Below are 18,296 nucleotides of genomic sequence, written 5' to 3'. Positions count from 1 at the left end.
TGTAAACTGCAGTTAAGATGCATTCTCCCCAAAACTCGATTGGCAAGCCAGCTTGAAATCGCAACGCCCGTGCTATCTCTAGGATATGTCTGTGCTTTCTTTCAACGACCCCATTCTGTTGTGGGGTGTCCGGACAAGATCTTTGTAAAAGAATACCATGCTCTTTATAATATTCCAACATATAAGTTGAAAGGAATTCTGCACCATTATCAGCTTGAATTGTCTTAACCCTTTTTCCGAATTGAGTAACAACCATGTTGCAAAATGAAACTAAGTGGTGTCTGACTTCAGATTTGTGTTTCATTAAATATATCCAGACACCCCTACTAAAATCATCTACAATGGTGAGGAAATAGTGAGCTCCAGAAAACGAAGGTTATAACCACCCCAAATATCACAATGAATGAGATCAAAACATGATTGAGTTTTAATAGCACTAACAGGAAAAGGTAATCGAGTTTGTTTAGCACATATGCATGAATCACAAAAGAAATTATTCTCACAAGAAGTAACAGAATCTTACTTGATTTTTTGAATTATCATACTAGAAGCATGCCCAAGCCTCCTATGCCAAACACTTGAATCTTTGCTCTTAACAGACATTGCCATACCCTCACGATATTCCGGCTCCATGTAATAAAGACCACCATGCATCCTACCCACTCCAATCAGTTTCCTCGAAGGTAAGTCCTGCATTATACAGAAGTCAGAAAAGAAAGTCAGAGCACAATCAAAGTCTTTTGTCAACCTGCCAACAGAAACTAAATTGCATTTGAAATCAGGTATGTTCAAGACACGGTTTATTTGCATCCCATTAGGGAGTTTAGTTCCCCCTATGCTCCTGACTGCCACTTTGTCTCCATTTGGTATAGTAACAGGGAATTCACCATATTTGCTCTCCAATTTATTTAGCAAACTGTCATCACAAACAATATGGTCTGTGGCTCCAGAATCTATCACCCACAAATTTTTACTGTTGATCTTACCAGCCATGTTGCATGATGATTTTTCATTTGTCTCTACTGGCCTCAATTTGTCCCCATCTGTGTTTAGAAAGTGAGCAAGTTTTGTTAATTGAGCTTGAGTGAGACTTTGAAGGGGATTCATGTCTATATCAACTTGAGCAGCCTTCGGCGCTATCTTCTGGTTTACATGTTGCCATCCTTTCTTGTCACGTGGACCCTTTCGCCAATTTACAGGATAGCCTATTATTTCATAGCATTGGTCTTCTGTATGTCCTGTCTTTTTGCAATGCCCACATATGGGTCTGTCCCTCCTTCCTTTGGCATCCTTTTCACTAACTCCCTTTTGCATTTGAAATACTGCAGCTTCAACCATTGGTTTGTGTGCTGCTGAGATTTGTCTATGTTGCTCATCTTCGGAAACCATGTGATATGCACGGCCCAAACTTGGTGTTGGTTTGGCACTGAGAATTTGTGACTTAACAGTAGAAAATTCTTCACCTAGTCCCATGAGAAAATCATACAATTGTTCCTTTTCTTTCATATCAACAAGTTGCTTTGAAATATTGCAAGTGCATCCACTGCAAACACATCTTGGCAATGGCGAAATGGCCATCATCTCATCCCAAAGGCTCTTCAGTTTTGCATAGTAGGATGAGACAGAAGCATTTTCTTGTTTCAACAAGACAACTGATCTCCTAATTTCAAAAGCTCTAGGTGCACTTCCTTTTCCAAATCTTTCTTCAAGGTCCTCCCAAATGTCCCTAGCAGTATTGGCATACCTTACGCTGCTTCTAATGTCTTTGTCCATGGCGCTCTTTAACCAACCTTTAACCATGGCATTACAACGCATCCACTGCTGCAAATATGGTGAATTGGGTTTTGGCATGGGTATGGATCCATCAACAAAACCGATCTTGTTTTTGGCAAACAAAGCATCTCCCATATCGTTTACCCATTCTCCGTAATTTCCATCTCGAAGAAGTTCAGTAACATAAATCTGCCCCGAAGTGTCCGAAGCATGCAAAAGATAAAGTGACATAACATCCAAGTGCCCGGATTGGCCTTCTGTGATGCCTCCTGGAGCATTATGAGATGTCACCTTATCTTGATGGGCCCTTTCTATTTCTTCGCTGCTCTCATCTGAAGTCTTTGGCATAACCTTGTTCGCCTTGTCGTCACCAAGCTCTGATGCCATGATGAAAACAGCACTGTATGGTTACAAGACTATTATGCGTGGGAAGAATATTAGGAGAAAAGGTTATTTTCATTACTGGTGAAGCCCATAATATATACAAGAACTTAATGAAGGTAATGCTATGCAAAATACTATTCAAAAGGAAAGGAAATAAAACAAAAGAAAGAAAATAAAACTAGCTATACAGAATAATACTACAGGACTCAATAATCACTGCAATATTCCTTTTGATTTATTTCCATAAATCACTGCAATATTCCTTTTGATTTATTTCCATATCATCACTTTGACTATTATACATTAATGACATTTGGTCCTTGACTATTAAAAATTTCAAATGAGGTGCATGACTATGTAATTTGTATCACATTTGGTCATGCAATCCAATTTCCTAGCCAACTATTGCAAGAAGTGCTTTTTCTGGAAGAAGCAAAAACACAATTCTAGGGTTTCCAGTTCTGGGTTGCCCTCCAGCAGAGAAGAACAAATCAAGAATCCCAAGACGAAATTGCAGAAGGAGAAGAAGGGGAGGAAGATGAGGAAGGAGAATGCTCGTTTTGCGTGTTTAAGAAGAGGAGCATGTGTAAAGAGCTCTTTATCGAGTGAAATAAGTGTGTAGAAGAGTGCGAGAAGAAGAAGGAGGATTGGGAGGGAAAATGTTTGCAGTTGAACGTTGCTATGCTAAAGTGTATGGAAAAGCATTCATATTACTACTTTTCGGATTTGACAAGAATCAAAATCATGATTTTTTTTTTTAGTAATAACTGATAAGAGAAACCCACAGTTACTATACGAAGGTGTGCACTAAGTAGTCATTATTCAATGGACCATGGTCCACACAAATATATTAAAGTACATTTTTAATATACTAATATATTATTTGTATACGTAAAGTACATTATTTGAAAATACATGATTTTTTATATATTATCAAATAAGAGTTAATACCATCTGAGGTCCTCCGAGTATAGTGGTTTTGCCACGTTTAGCCCTAAACTTTCAAATTGACCATATGTAGTCCTTCGACTTTCAAATTTAACCATTCATGGTCAAAGTTAACCACACATGGTCCTTCAAGTTTTGAAATTTAACCAGTCGCGGTCCTCTTAAAACGATCATGGTTGGTTAAAATTTAATAGATGAAGGATCATGAGTGGTTAACTTGGACCACGAATGGTTAAATTTGAAAGTCGAAGGACCACAGATGGTCAATTTGAAAGTTTAGGACTAAACGTGGCAAAATCACTATACTCGGAGGATCTCAGATGGTATTAACTCTATCAAATAATGTACATCCAGTACACAAATAATGTACTTTTAGTATATTAAAAATGTATATTGCAGTCATGGTCCACACAGCTATATGGTCCATGGTCCACACAATAATTTACCTCCCCATTGTGACCTTAGCCGACAAAGGGCCACAATGAGATAAAACAGCCTAAGTTGCCCATAACAAATGTTGACCGGCTTAAACCAAAAAGGCTAATAGGTAGCTCCCGACACATTATTGTATGCACCGAGCTTCAAAACGACCTCGTTTTGTTTAATGAAAAGAAACGGTACTCGTTTCGCGCCGTTCCGCAAAAAGTAACTCTGTTATTCAGTTTCATTTTGTATACATTGCAGTTTTAGTTCAACACAACTACAGTTTCATTTCGATATAACTACAGTTTCATTCGTCATTTATACACTCAAATATGTGAAAATGTTATTTAATTTTATTTTATATACACTATAGTTTCATTAAATAACAACTACATGATCATTTCGATATAGCTACAGCTTCATTGCACAATATACACTCAAATGTGTGAAATGTTATTTAGTTTCATTTTATATAAACTGCAGTTTCATTTAACCAGAACTACAGTATCATTTTGATATAACTATAGTTTCATTTGATAATATATAAAATAATATGTAAGACAATGTCGGTTTAGATACACTATAGTGTCAGTTTAGATACACTGTAGTTTCAGTTGGTAATTAACACATCAAAAAATGTGCGTTCCGTTAATTGTAACGGCGCCGTTTTGACTGCGGTACACGTGCACCGTGGTCCACGATATAACGATGGTACAAACTACTTCATCTCATGAGGTGGCATCATCTTATTGGCATGGTATAGTTAAATTCATTTTGGGAGAATAAGAAGTTAAATTCATTTTTTAATTTGTAGTGGGGTCAACTAATGCATTGATGCCTAATAATGAATGAACGCCACATCATGAGGGAAAAGCTTGGAAGGAAAAATCATGAAGAAAAAAGAACATTTTTCTTTTTAGAAAACTGCAAAATAAATATCTAATTTTATATAGTTCGAATATCATGTAATAATTATTAGATTCTTAAAATATAAAAATATTGATATAGCAAATAATTAAACATATACATGGACTCTTGCCAATTGGGCTATGCAATGAGCCCTCAAATGCCTTCCGGCCCATAATAAAATATTTCAATCATTATTCTGTGAATCATATTTTGTATACTGTAAAATAATGCACATTCAGTATAAAAATAATGTACATTATATTCAGGGGATGTACATTACTTTTGTATTGAGTGTACATTATATTGTATAATGTACATTCATTACAAAAATAATACACATTTAGTATATTAAAAATATATTTTTTGTCATGGTCCACATAACATTGTGTTGCCAATGGCAAAGACGTTCTCTAGCAACTATACTGTAGATTGTGGTCCACAAAGCTTTGTGCACTATGGTTCAAAACGGTAGACACTATAGTGTATCTAAACTGATACTGTATCATGTATTATTTTTATTATATTATCAAATGAAACTGCAATTGCATTGAAATGAAGCTGTAGTTGTGTTGAAATGAAACTACAGTGTATACAAAATGAAACTGAATAACAATTTCACATATTTGAGTGTATATTGTCCAGCAAAACTATAGTTATATCAAAATGATAATGTAGTTGTATTGAAATGAAACTGCAATACATATTTGATGCTTGAACCACAATGCAGTATAATTTGCCGACGTTCTCCTTTAAAAGGTCAAACATGAAAGGAAATATTTTTTAGAATTGGGGATTCAACCTTTTGGAAAGAATGAAAGGAAATATTCTTTTGAGGTTTAACAAATAGGGGTTTAAGAGCAGCCATTGAAGACAGTTCCTCCACTGCAAACCCAAACCCTAGCCAACCGATCACAATTATTTAGTGGACCATAAAAAAAATACTTTTTAATATATTAAAAGTATATTATTTGAATATTGAATGTACATTATACAAAATAATATATTTTTAGTATTTAAATAATATATTTTCTCTAGATACAATGTATATTTTTAATATACTAAAAATATATTATTTGTGTATAAAATATACATTATTTGATAGTATATAGAATAATGTAATTTCAAATAATATACTTTTTATTTATGGTTTACACAGTTGTGTGGACCATAGTCCGCACAATAATGATTGCCGCAATGTCTTCATCAAAATCCAGACAAAATGAGACCAACCCAGAATCCCACGCCCCAATCACAGAATCCTCAAATCCTTCGCCAGAGAAAAACAATCAAGAATCCCAAGAGGAAATTAAATTCCAGAAGAAGGCCGGGGAAGATGATATGGAGGAAGCAGAATGCGGGTTTTGCTTGATAGATGACTAAAAATGGTCATGTCATAATAATACTAAGACCAAATGAGGATGTCTAATTTTGAAAAGAAAAAAAAAAAAAACTAAAAGTGGACTGATGACACTTATAATCTAGGACAAAAAATAGAATTAAAAAATTAGGAAGAAGAATTTTTTTTTTTTTTTTTTGATCTATTCATCTAAATCTTTCCCAAAATATCTATACTCTCCAAAACATTCTCGAGAGAGTAGTGAAGCACACCACGAGACTAGATCAAATCAAGAATTCATTTCTGGCGAAAGTGACAACAAGAGGAAGCATGGATCACACCAATTAATAGGGTTTTGTGTTGCAAAAACTATGCTTATGGTACTATCCAGTGATGGTGTTTCCCTCCACAACTGTTATTGCACTAGTTAATCCAACATTTCAGCCACATGTCATAGTTATTTATTCTTGAAATATTTACTTTTATGAAAACTTTGATAATCTTGCATTGATATACGCCATGATACCGAATGATACTTTGATAAATTCTAAAACACAAATTTAAAAATATACATTGAGCATTTGACTATTCACACAATGCGCGTGTTGTATCTAGTAGACCAATAAAGTTAGAAACTCTATCTTATAAATTAAGCTCGTTGTCTATTATGCAGTTGCATGTGCAATCATTGTTATAAAAATCGACTCAGGCGGCCGCTTAGGCACCAACTAGGCGCTAGGCACTAATAGGTCGAGGTGATTTTAGCCCTAGGCTGATTTTAGTTGGCCGACTAGGCGCCCATAGACGTCAAGTTGGGTGCCAAACTCAATCGAGTTGAGAGCATAACTCGGCCGAGTTGAGCGCATAACTCGGCCGAGTCGAGCGCCTAAAACTCGACCGAGTCGGAGCCCAACTCGACCGAGTGGTTTTTTCTTTTTGTGTGTTCGACTACTCATCTTCTATATTTCTCAAACCATGTACTCAACTAACCATCTAACATATGCATTTGACTAGTCAGGGAGATTATAACAATCTAACAACTCTTAATCCTGAGTGAGAAAAGCGGAGACTATATATATACTCGAATTACTTGATTGCCTAGGTGCTAGGTGCCCCCGAACGTTCGACTAGTGCCTAGCGCCTTCTGCAACATTATGTGCCATAGAAGAAAAATAGTAGTGAAATTTTGGAGGAAAAGCTTGCAACTCACTAACCATATATTGTAGATTTTTAAAAAAATTCCTAAATAATTTCAATGTTTAAAATAATTTTCTATGGAGTTTAATTATTTTGTTTCCGAGGAACACCAAACACGTTGTTTACTACTTTTTTTTTGGTAAAACTATTCATGTTAAACATATCACATGCAATTTTCTATAGAGTTTAATTGTTTTGTTTGCGAGTAACACCAAACACATTGTTTACTAATTTTCTTGGTAAAATTATTCCCGTCAAACATATCACATGCAATTTACTTTTCTAAAAATTTAATTGTTGAGCTAGAAAGTATCAAACCAACTCCAAGTGCAAATGTTTAGTCCCAAGTCCCAACACCCTTAGCTTGAGTCTAATACCCAACAATTCCTTTTTAAAACTTTTGATGTTTTATTAAAATAGAGTTCTACTAAATAGACTTCCAAAATTCTACTCCTTCATTTGTACTCTTTGAGATGACAAATCAGGATTGGTTATTTTCATTATGTGAGTCCACTGAAAAGTGTTAACATCAAAAACATGTAAGATGAAGTACAAGTTGAGAGTTTAAAATGAGAGTACACCAAGTATTTTCATTCAAATAATAATAATAATAATATAATAATAATAATAATAATAATAATAATAATAATAATAATAACTTTTGATGTGATTGGCGAACGATTAAACATTATGACTGAAAGAACTTTATTGTCAGATCACGTCTTTCAAAAGGAGGTGAACATTATGACTGAAATAAATACGGAATAGCATTTTTTTTGGTAAATTTAAAGTATATGTGATTTTTGAATTTTACAGGTGTATCAGAATGAAAGAAAATATGAAAGGAAAAGAAAAAAAAAATAAAAAATAAAAAATAAAATAAAAATAAAATCTGAAAAAAAATTAAATATTAATGCGCCTGGCTGGGAGCGAGAGTTAAACTACGTGACTACACAAGGCAAATGGCGTTGTTGTTGCGCTGTGGTGGGGCCACTTCACTGTCAAATATCAAGTACTTGTAGGGTGATTTATTTATTTTCTCTCTCTTCACCCTCCCTCCTCCACATAAGTCAAGCTTCCTCAAAAATCTACCCAAAATGCATAAATGAAGATGCTCTTATAGGTATTTATAGAATATGATATCTTGAAAATATAAATATTTTCATTCAATTAAGTAAAAAAAAAAAAATTACACTTTTAGTCCAAGAGTTATAGAATGATTGTAATTTTCATCTCTAATTAACATTGAGTTGCATGCATGTATCTCCCAATTAGTTATCAATATGGCTTATTTAGTTCTTATTTTGATAAATGCTACTCCGATCCGTATTATTTTGGACGGAAACATAAACAACACAAATATATATAGAAAGGCCAAAATTGTATATTCAGTTTGGTTTTCTTCTTTATTGTTTGTAACTAGAATGGGAAATTTTCATTTCAACTATATATTCATCCCTTATTTTAATTTGCAGTTCAGTATTCTCTTAGGGTCCGTTTGGAAACCGGAAAATGACTTCTGAAAAATATTTTTTGAGTTTTCAGTGTTTGGATACAACGGGAAAATCCAGTCAATGGAAAATATTTTTCGTTGACTGGGGAAAATGTAGCAATTTTGGCGGAAAATGACTTCCGTCAAAATTTTGGAGAAGTCATTCTCCGCCAAAATGTTTAAACATACAATTCTATTCATTTTTCTAGAAAATAAACTAAACACACCAAGTTTTCCAAAATGTAACCAAACATTGGAAAAGAAATTTTTTTTTGAAAAATGACTCATTTTTCAGAAAACATTTTCCAGAAGTTATTTTCCTGATTTCCAAACGGAACCTTAATTGATCCAAGGGTTGTCATTATACTGCCTATTTTTTGCAATCCGATACATATGTGAGGCTGTACAATTTTAAAAATTTTGTATTTTAATTTGCAATCAATTACGGAAGCGTTGAATATAATAGTAATCTCTCTATTAAGATAGTACTACACTGCAAAAATGGGAGATGAATAACTAAAATGACAATCTCTTATTTGAGTTACAAGCAATATAATAATGAATTGAAGAAAATCATGCTAAAAATATAATTTTTCTCCTAGCTTAAGTTTTTGCCCAAAATAGGACTAAATAAATCACTTCTGTGCGTAATTAATTAAGAATGCTATTACAATTTCATGTTAATTAGAAACAAAAATTACCTTCTTCCAAAAAAAAAAAAAATTACCTTATTTTATAATTTAAGACTGTCTACTTTGGGAGTGTGGCTGGGGAGCAAAATCCAAACACAAAGATACGAGAAATTAAAGCTACTTCAAGCTGTTCGTTGCTTTCAACTCTTGAAAGGGAAAGACACATGGAGTAATTGATGCAGTCAAATCTAGCCCTACTTTTCTAACTACCAACTACCAACTACCAACTAATTAATTAATTAATGAGTTAATTACTAAAATGGTCCCTTGATTATAGTGAAATTACCAATTTAGTCCTTGACTATTTTTTTTAACCAATTAAGTCCTCAACTTTAAAAATCTTAATTAATTTGGTCCTCCGTTAGTTTTGCCGTTAGACTTCCGCTAACTTGAGACTAAATTGGTAAATTTTTCAATAGTCAAGGGACCATTTCAGTAATTAACTTCAGGTGTGGGCAATTCGGTTCGGTTTTCCCGAAATAAAGTGTACCGAACATTAAAGTAATTAACCGTACCGAACGATTCGGTTAAAAACTGATTGGAAATACCGTTTGATTTTATTTAAAATATAATAATAATAATAATAATAATAATAATAATAATAATAATAATAATTAAGGAATAATAATAAAGAAAATACAGTTCGGTTGAACGGTAAAGGAGGCATCAAGGGACTTGGATTTACTTTTATTATTATTATTATTATTATTATTATTATTATTATTATTATTATTATTATTATTATTATATTTTAAATAAAATCAAATGGTATTTTCAATCAGTTTTTAACCGAATCGTTCGATACGGTTAATTACTTTAATATTCGATACGGTTTAGTTCGGGAAAATCGAACCGAATTGTCCACACCCACTGTTGTAAAAATTGTTCTAGGCGCCCGCCTACGCGCTAGGTGCCCCTAGACCGTGGCGACTTCCCCCTAGGCGCTCGCCTAGGCGTCCGCCTAATGCCAAACTCGGCCGACTTGGCCGCCTAGCGTCTAACTTAGCCAAGTTAACTCGTCCATTTCGATCGAGTTGACCCCATCAGCTCGGCCTGGCTAATTTTTTTTTATCATTATATATATATATATATATATATATATATATATATATATATATATATATATATATATATATATATATATATATATATATATACCCGTAGACTAGTTTGATACTTTGAATCTTTGGATGATTCAAATATTTGAATATTTTTAATTTTTAATATTGTTTTGATGTTATGACTTGTGAATTATCATTATTTCATTTATTTGGATGTGTTATTTGATTGAATGCTAAAAACAACCTCATTAAAATTGTCAAACTGCAAGTCTGCCACTGTTTTTTTGGCGCCCGCCTAGTGCCACCTAGATTCCGCCTAGGCCGCTTAGGCGCTGCCCGGTCGCCCGACTAGCGCCTACTGCAACCTTGCCCACACCTAAAAAATTGTGAGAATATAATGTCTGGTTTGGAAAAAATGGTAAGAATATAATGTCTGGTGTGTGCATGGAGAGATCTGGGTTCTGTGCATTTTTATTGTTTTTAATTGTGCATGAATTGGTGAATTATCTGGCTTGTTTGTTACACTTATATATTATATACAATTGGGCACGAATAAATTGTGCACCAGTTTGATTGTTTCTAATTTAGTTTGATTGCACTTTGTGAGATGAGTAGTCTAAGACTATAGTAGATGTCAGTTTGCTTTCTTGATCATTTTTTTTTTTTTTTGCTGCAAATTATATAGATTAATGAAGGAAGCCTTTGTACGAGCCTTTTTTTAATCATAACAATTGTTCGCTGTAACATAGATGGAAAAAATGTAACGAGCATCATGAACGTAACCTTTTAAGATTGTGAGGCAATGAACTGTACTAAAACATATGGTTTAAAAATTTATAGTTTTGTATTTCATGTTTTTTTTTTTTTTGCGTGACGGATTGAATTAAATTATTAATTTGGACGCTCATGACATACCTCTTTTGGTGGTTATGAGTAGGACTACATTTTTGAATTATTATTTGAAAACCAGTCCGTCAAAATTTATTAAACACATTAATATATATGTGCAGCTAGTTGTTGTGTTGGTTAGTCCTGATTACTAGTACTTGCATATACTATCATTCGTGCATGAAAAATACGGAATTTTACTTAAGCACATGGGTTTTTTCTTCACAGATTATGATTTGTGCATGCGTATGTAATTTCTGGGTGTGTTTGTGATATTTTTAAAGGTGCATTCTGGTGGCTACAATGCTCAACAAGCTATGGTGCATTTGTGATTGAACTATTAGTGCATTCGTGCTAATCAATCGTGACCATCGTTTATCTGCATGTGCATTTGAGTGTGTGGCCAACATATGTACATGTATTCTAATTCACTCTGTAAAACAAATCACAAAACACAGTAAAAATAAGGTGAGTATCGTAATGCAGAAATCGGATGTATAGACTGATACCAAAAATTAATTTTAAACGCCAAGTGCAAAACACTTAAATTGTATGGTGTAGTGATAAATACCTATTACAATTTTATAAAACTAACAATTTATTCCACAAGCATATTTGGGTAGTTACGATTATCATGATGGCCAAGACTTCTCAACCTGACACCATCTTCACACGTCGACAACTAATACTTTGTCCCCCTTGAGAAACGTCCATACACGCTAAAAAAAATGTAGAGAGATAAAAAAAAATGACAGAACAGTAATGCACAAATATAATGATCTACAATGCACAAAAATGCAGCTAAAAAATTAAATCAAAACAATCAAACTAGATAGTAGTTCAAAAATAAAATATCAAGCCATTAATACACTAATACAATAAAAGACAATGCACGCTTCATAATTAAAAAAACACACCCTATGAGAATGAATAACAACGGGATACAATGACATAACCGATGCACACTACAAAAAAAACACCTCCAACTACAAATAACAAATAAATACGAAAAAAATAAAATAAACACACACGCAACACAACACGAAACAGAATGTTTAAAAATAAACAAAAATTACCAAACACATTATGGTCCTGTTTGGTAAAATGACTGTTAGCTGATAGCTGTTAGTTGTTAGCTGATTGTGTTAATTAAAAGGTATAAATAGTTGATAACATTACCTGATTGTAGAAAAGTGTTTGGTAAATTAGCTGTTAGCTGTTTGGTATAATTTCTTTTCTCAAAAAGCTAATTGAAAAAGTTGCTTGGGTAGCTTTTTCAATTTTAGCCTTTTGGAGTTGTAAAAAGCTAATTAACCAAACATTTATATTGATATTTTAACTGAATCAAACAATTACTAGTGGTCAAATAAGTCAAAATTGGCCTATAGGCCAATTTTTTACCAAACAGGGCCTATACATATTTAAAAATGGAAAAAACAACAAGAACAATAAATAGGATTAATAAAAGAAATTGATGAATGCAACACCAAAGTAATAGATATTACAAATGACTAAAATGAAAATAACAAAATAAATTAAAAAACAAACAAAAAACACACACTGCACGCCCCAGCCAGAAATGTTTATAAAACAAGAAAAATGAAAACACACAGTTTAGCTATATTAAAAACACATTTCCCCGAAAATAAAAAAAGCAAGAGCGATTACAATAAATAGATAAAAAAAAAAGAAAAAAAAAAAAGAAGAAAAACAACTGACATTGCCAGAAGATAATAACATAATGAACGCAAAGAGTGCAAGCACCAAGAACCCCAAAACTCAATGCATCCCACCGCAAACAAAATGCTTATTATAAACATGAGCACATAAATATGCACAAAATAAATTAATAACGAAGCACAATAAATATATATTTAACACAAACAAAAACACAAAAACCTAGAGAATTCATAACACCCAACGAACAGAAAACGACTCAAAAAAAAAAAAAAAAAAAAAAAAAAAAAAAAAAAAAAAGAAAGAGACAAAGAATATAAAAGGATCCACGCTAAATCACCATGTGATGAATCAAACCTATCCTTAATTACTATATTTAAGTCAGCTAAAAACATGCAGATCAGTCAAAAAAAAATTAAACAAAAAAGGAAAAAAAATGCAAATACAATACAGCCCCTAAACTAAACACAGGGCAATAATAGAAAAAATCATCCCAAAAATAAACCAAAAAACAAGAGCTATAGATCACACTAAAATCAAATTTGAGAATCCAACCACAAAACTCATCTAGAAACATGACCCCATTTGATCCTCTATCCCCTTCCCCCCCCCCCCCCCAACACACACACACACACACACACACACACACACACATATAGGGCCGTCCCTAGACATGAAATTGCTCAAGACGCTTACACAGGGCCCCGTGAATTTGGGGGCCCCAAATCCCCAATTACATAACATATATATATATATATATATATATATATATATATATATATATATATATATATATATATATATATATATATATATATTATGTAAGTTATATATATAGACTCCGCTTGGTAAAATAGTTAGTTATCTTTCAATTGTGTTTGGTTAATTAATTTTTTGTAATTCTAAAAAGCTGTTCAATTAAAGCAATTTTTTCAATTAGCTTTTTGAGAAAATAAATTATACCAAACAGCTATCAGTTAACAGCTAATTTTCCAAACACCTTTCTACAATTAGCTAATGTTATCAACTAATCATACTATCTAATTACCCAATCAGATAACAGCTATTAGCTAACATCTATTTACAAAACAGGACCATAATTTTTTTACAATTAGGCCCCAAATTTGGGGACAAAATTGTTAAAAAAAAATAAATTATATACTTATATACATAGATTATATGAGGATTGTCAACCCGATTATCATTTCAAATGGATGTTCATAGGTTTGAACCCCGGTTGTGGGGACTTAGATTCTTTGATTTTCTAGAAGTGGTCTGAGTGGAGGTTGTCGGTCAGTAATATACTGTATACAAGTTCTGAATTTTGAAACTGAAGTTCTTAATCGGGATCTGGAGGAGTGGTCCAAGGTGTAAAAAAAAAAAAAAAAAAAAAAAAAAAAACTCTTGGATGTATCGTAGACCATTTTATACTCCTAGTGTAGTCACAATCTTAACTTAACTTTGTGTGATATTGCAAATAGTTGTGGCAAAACAATAGATTCATTTGGGGTATTGCAACGTATTTATAAAATTGAACAACTATTATTTATATATATGACTTGAAAAGGGGCCCAAATTATGATGTCGCACAAGACCTTCAATTTCATTGGAACTGCCCTATATATATATATATATATATATACCAAGTATTTTATACAAATATAATAAATATTAATATCTTGTTCAATACTTTCACATGATAACCTACGACACACATCTCACAACACATGAAACATGTAGGGGAAAAACTATCACTACTAAATATTAATAGTGTTTGTAAGATAAAGAGTTCATATTACAACTAAAATCTCAGTCATATACACAGCAAGACAAATCTAAAGCTTCCTACACATAATCTTATTGCATGATGAATCCCTCTATGTTGCCACCAGTAACCTAATTGCACTTGTCACACTACAAATAAAAAAATAAAATAAAAAGAGGACATGTACTGAGGATGAAAACAATGACAATGCTACCCAAAAGAGAATTAGGAAGAATTAGAGAAATTTAAACCAAAAGTAGAATTTATTTAGACTATCATTTTTAAGACTAAGTATTTAGACTAGCGTTATTACAAAGTTGCAAACATTTTTTTTAGTGACAATTATAATCAAGCTCTCATATATTATCTTGAATATAATTTATATACTTTAAATTACTGATTTAAATAAAATAATTCAACATTTATTTACCTATGCATAAACATCCCCTATATAATATTGCATTGATATACTTTAAATATTTATTTAAAAATAATCATTGGGCATTATCACATTCGTGCAAAGCGAGTAAAAAACTAGTATATGTATATATATATATATATATATATATATATATATATATATATATATATATATATTATACTAATAAGAGCCAAAGAGAGTTAGGCCTATGATGGGTAGAAAAAATGACGGTCAAATATATTATACTAATAAGAGCCAAAGAGAGTTAGGCCTATGATGGGTAGAAAAAATGACGGTCAAATTTTTTAATCAGTTGAATGGCTCAGATTGATCAGATTTTAATTTTTTCCTTGAGATTTCCTAATTTATCCTTAATTATATGATTATCCGTTAACTTTTCCGTTAAATATTTTCTCCGTTAATTTCGGTTAGTTCACTGTTAACTTACTCATTGATTTCAATAAGAAAGGTCTAAGGTTCAAACCCCATCCCAATCAAAGTTGGCATAATTAGTACTCTATTTTACTCTTATTATATTAAAAATAATAATTTAGTAGCTACAACAAAAAATAATAAATATGCATTTCTTTAATATAGAATTATGTGTCTACAAGGCCTTTATTCAAAAAAAAAAAATATTCATTATCAATAAATTAAATAAGAGAAATAATTTCATTAGTTATATTGTCTTTATTTTTCTCCAATATAAAAATTCTTTACATTCAAATTAATTAATTGATTATATTCGCTACATTGTCCCTACAATGTATTTATTCAAAAAAAAAATTATTCATCATCAATAAATTAATTAAGAGAAATAATTTTATTAGTTATATTGTCTTTATTTTTCTCCAATGTAAAATTTCTTTACATTCAAATTCATCAATTGATTATATTCACTACATTGTCTATTACTCCATCTGTACCATTTTATCTGTCATACTTATTATTCATTGGTCAAACCAACTCTTTCTTCTTTGTTTACTTTCTTTAGTATTTTTTTTACTTATTTTTAAATTCGATTTTGTTGTGTTTAATAGTACTTTTAGTGTATTTTCTAAATATATAAATTTTGTATACTAATAATAAACTTAATATTATGAAAAATTGAATTAAAAATAACTTCAGTCAAGCCTCGTTAACCGAACCAGACACATAAAATGGGACGGAGGGAGTATCTTTTTTTGTGAACTATTTTTTAATTAAATATCAAAGTTATAATACAAAATAATGCTATATATATTTATTTACCAAGTATTTTATTAATACCATGAAAAAATTTAAAATATATAATTAAGCAAATCATATTAACTACTTGAGGGATTTGTTGACAAAGAGAGTATTCAAATCACACAACAAATTGAAGTGGGAAGCTATCTCGCAATGTCCTTGTTTGACAATCAGCAGCTAGCGGTTAGCGTTAGCGGATTTGACCAGCAAATTATATCAACGGTTGATAAAAAAAATATTTGAAAAATTAGCCTTTTAGATTAACATGTAAAATGACCTAAGAGTATACATAATAATAATAATAATAATAATAATAATAATAATAATAATAATAATAATAATAATAATAATAATAATAATAATAATAGTTTTAAAAAATAAAAATAATAATAATAGTAATTTAATAAAATAAAAAAATTAAAAAAAATTAAAAAATAAAAGATATGGGGAACCGAACGTTCGGCTCCCTTTAGTTTTGTCACTTTTCTCACGTCGGTGGAAAAAGTGGCATGGGAACCTTGAGGCTCCTATAAAAGGAGTCTTAAGGCTCCAATTTTAAAATAAGCTTGCCCATCCGTTGATCGGCAACCAGTGAGCCAACGAAACTAGCTCTTGTTATTCAAGGAGTCGAAATGGCTCTACAGTTTTAAGTTTTTTTTTATTATTTTTTATTTTTTATTTTTAATATAGAGTTGTTTTGGGGAAATCGTTCTCAAAAACGCTAACTGAAAATATTGTAAATTGCAATATTTGTATTTACAGTGACTTTGAACAAATTGTTGCTTCAAACTGTCAATCTTTGGTTTACAGCATATTTATCAATTGTCCAATATCTTTGGGTTACATTATAATTAAAAATTTTTAATTTTTACTATTTCATCTAAATTCCTTAAATTAGGAACTTCTTTATCCATAATAATTTATTCAACAATAATGGTTGAACTAAATGAACACTGAGCAAAACACCTAAAGGACTGGTATCGTTGATTCATTCATTGATCTTGTATATATGTGCATTCATTAAATATATTAGAACTCTTTGCAACAAAAATGCTTGGTTATTATTTAAAAAAAAAAAATTTAGTAACAATTATTATGAATCTCTTTACATTGTATTGATATACTATGAGTTACGTATTTAAATAAATAAATTTGACATTAAATTACTTATGTATGAACTTCTCATATATAATCTTACATTGATATACTTTCAAATATTTATTTAATTATAAACATTGAGCATTAACTCATTCGCGCAATACGCGTGTAAAACTAGTTTTTACATAAAGGCATTGTAGACACATAATTCTAAATTAAAGAAATGCAAATTTATGTGTGTGTATGTATATATATATATATATATATATATATATATATATATATATATATATATATATATATATATAGCGAATATGCGAATGCCTGATATTCGTCCACGTGTCCAGATCTAATGGATGAGAAACACTGATTTTAAAAAAAAAATGTGGTGACATTTTCGTATATAATTGAACATCGACGTGCAAATAAAATGTATTACAAGTGCATGTAAAATGTATTATAGGTGTAAGTAAAATTTACACTGAGCATCAATACTAAGTGAACCTATAGTTATAAGTAGTTGCACCTATAGTTATAAGTAGTTGCACCTAGGTGCATGCATGAATGTTGGCGGGGTGGTTTTCACAGGTACTACTACCCGCGATAACAAAAACGATGCAAACAGAATGAACTCAGATCAATGAATGTTAACAACGCAAAATTACATGCACATGCAGGTGAAAGTAGGTGCACTTGTAGGTGAAAGTAGGTGCACTTGTAGGTGAAAGTAGGTGCACCCGATCAATGAATGCTGACAACGTGGCGTGCATTGATTGGTTCGCACTTCTCTCCTGGGTACTTATTCGCAGCTGAAGGCGACCCTATATATATATATATATATATATATATGTGTGTGTGTGTGTGTGTGTGTGTGTGTGTGTGTGTGTGTGTGTGTTTGTGTGTGTGTGTGTACATATATATATATATATATATATATATATATATATATATATATATACACGTGTGTGTGTGTATATATACATATATACATATATATATACA

At 31.5% G+C, this 18,296-nt stretch overlaps 1 protein-coding gene across 1 annotated transcript; it reads right to left on the bottom strand.

Annotated features, from left to right (window-relative positions):
- Positions 1–519: 519 nt before the first annotated feature.
- On the bottom strand, positions 520–2,160 carry LOC109166102. The gene has a single exon (XM_019314992.1). The coding sequence runs from the start codon at positions 2,158–2,160 to the stop codon at positions 520–522; it is 1,641 nt and encodes a 546-aa protein (XP_019170537.1).
- Between the last annotated feature and the right edge of the window lie 16,136 nt (positions 2,161–18,296).

This window comes from Ipomoea nil, unplaced genomic scaffold, assembly GCF_001879475.1.
Source record: "Ipomoea nil cultivar Tokyo-kokei standard unplaced genomic scaffold, Asagao_1.1 scaffold3087, whole genome shotgun sequence".
In the NCBI taxonomy this organism is placed as follows: domain Eukaryota; kingdom Viridiplantae; phylum Streptophyta; class Magnoliopsida; order Solanales; family Convolvulaceae; genus Ipomoea; species Ipomoea nil.
Note: the sequence above shows the minus strand (reverse complement) of the source record. Positions and strands in the feature narration are given on the sequence as shown.

Coding starts and splice junctions, on each gene's coding strand:
- LOC109166102 (XM_019314992.1), bottom strand. CDS start 2,160: ATGGCATCAGAGCTTGGTGACGACAAGGCGAACAAGGTTATGCCAAAG.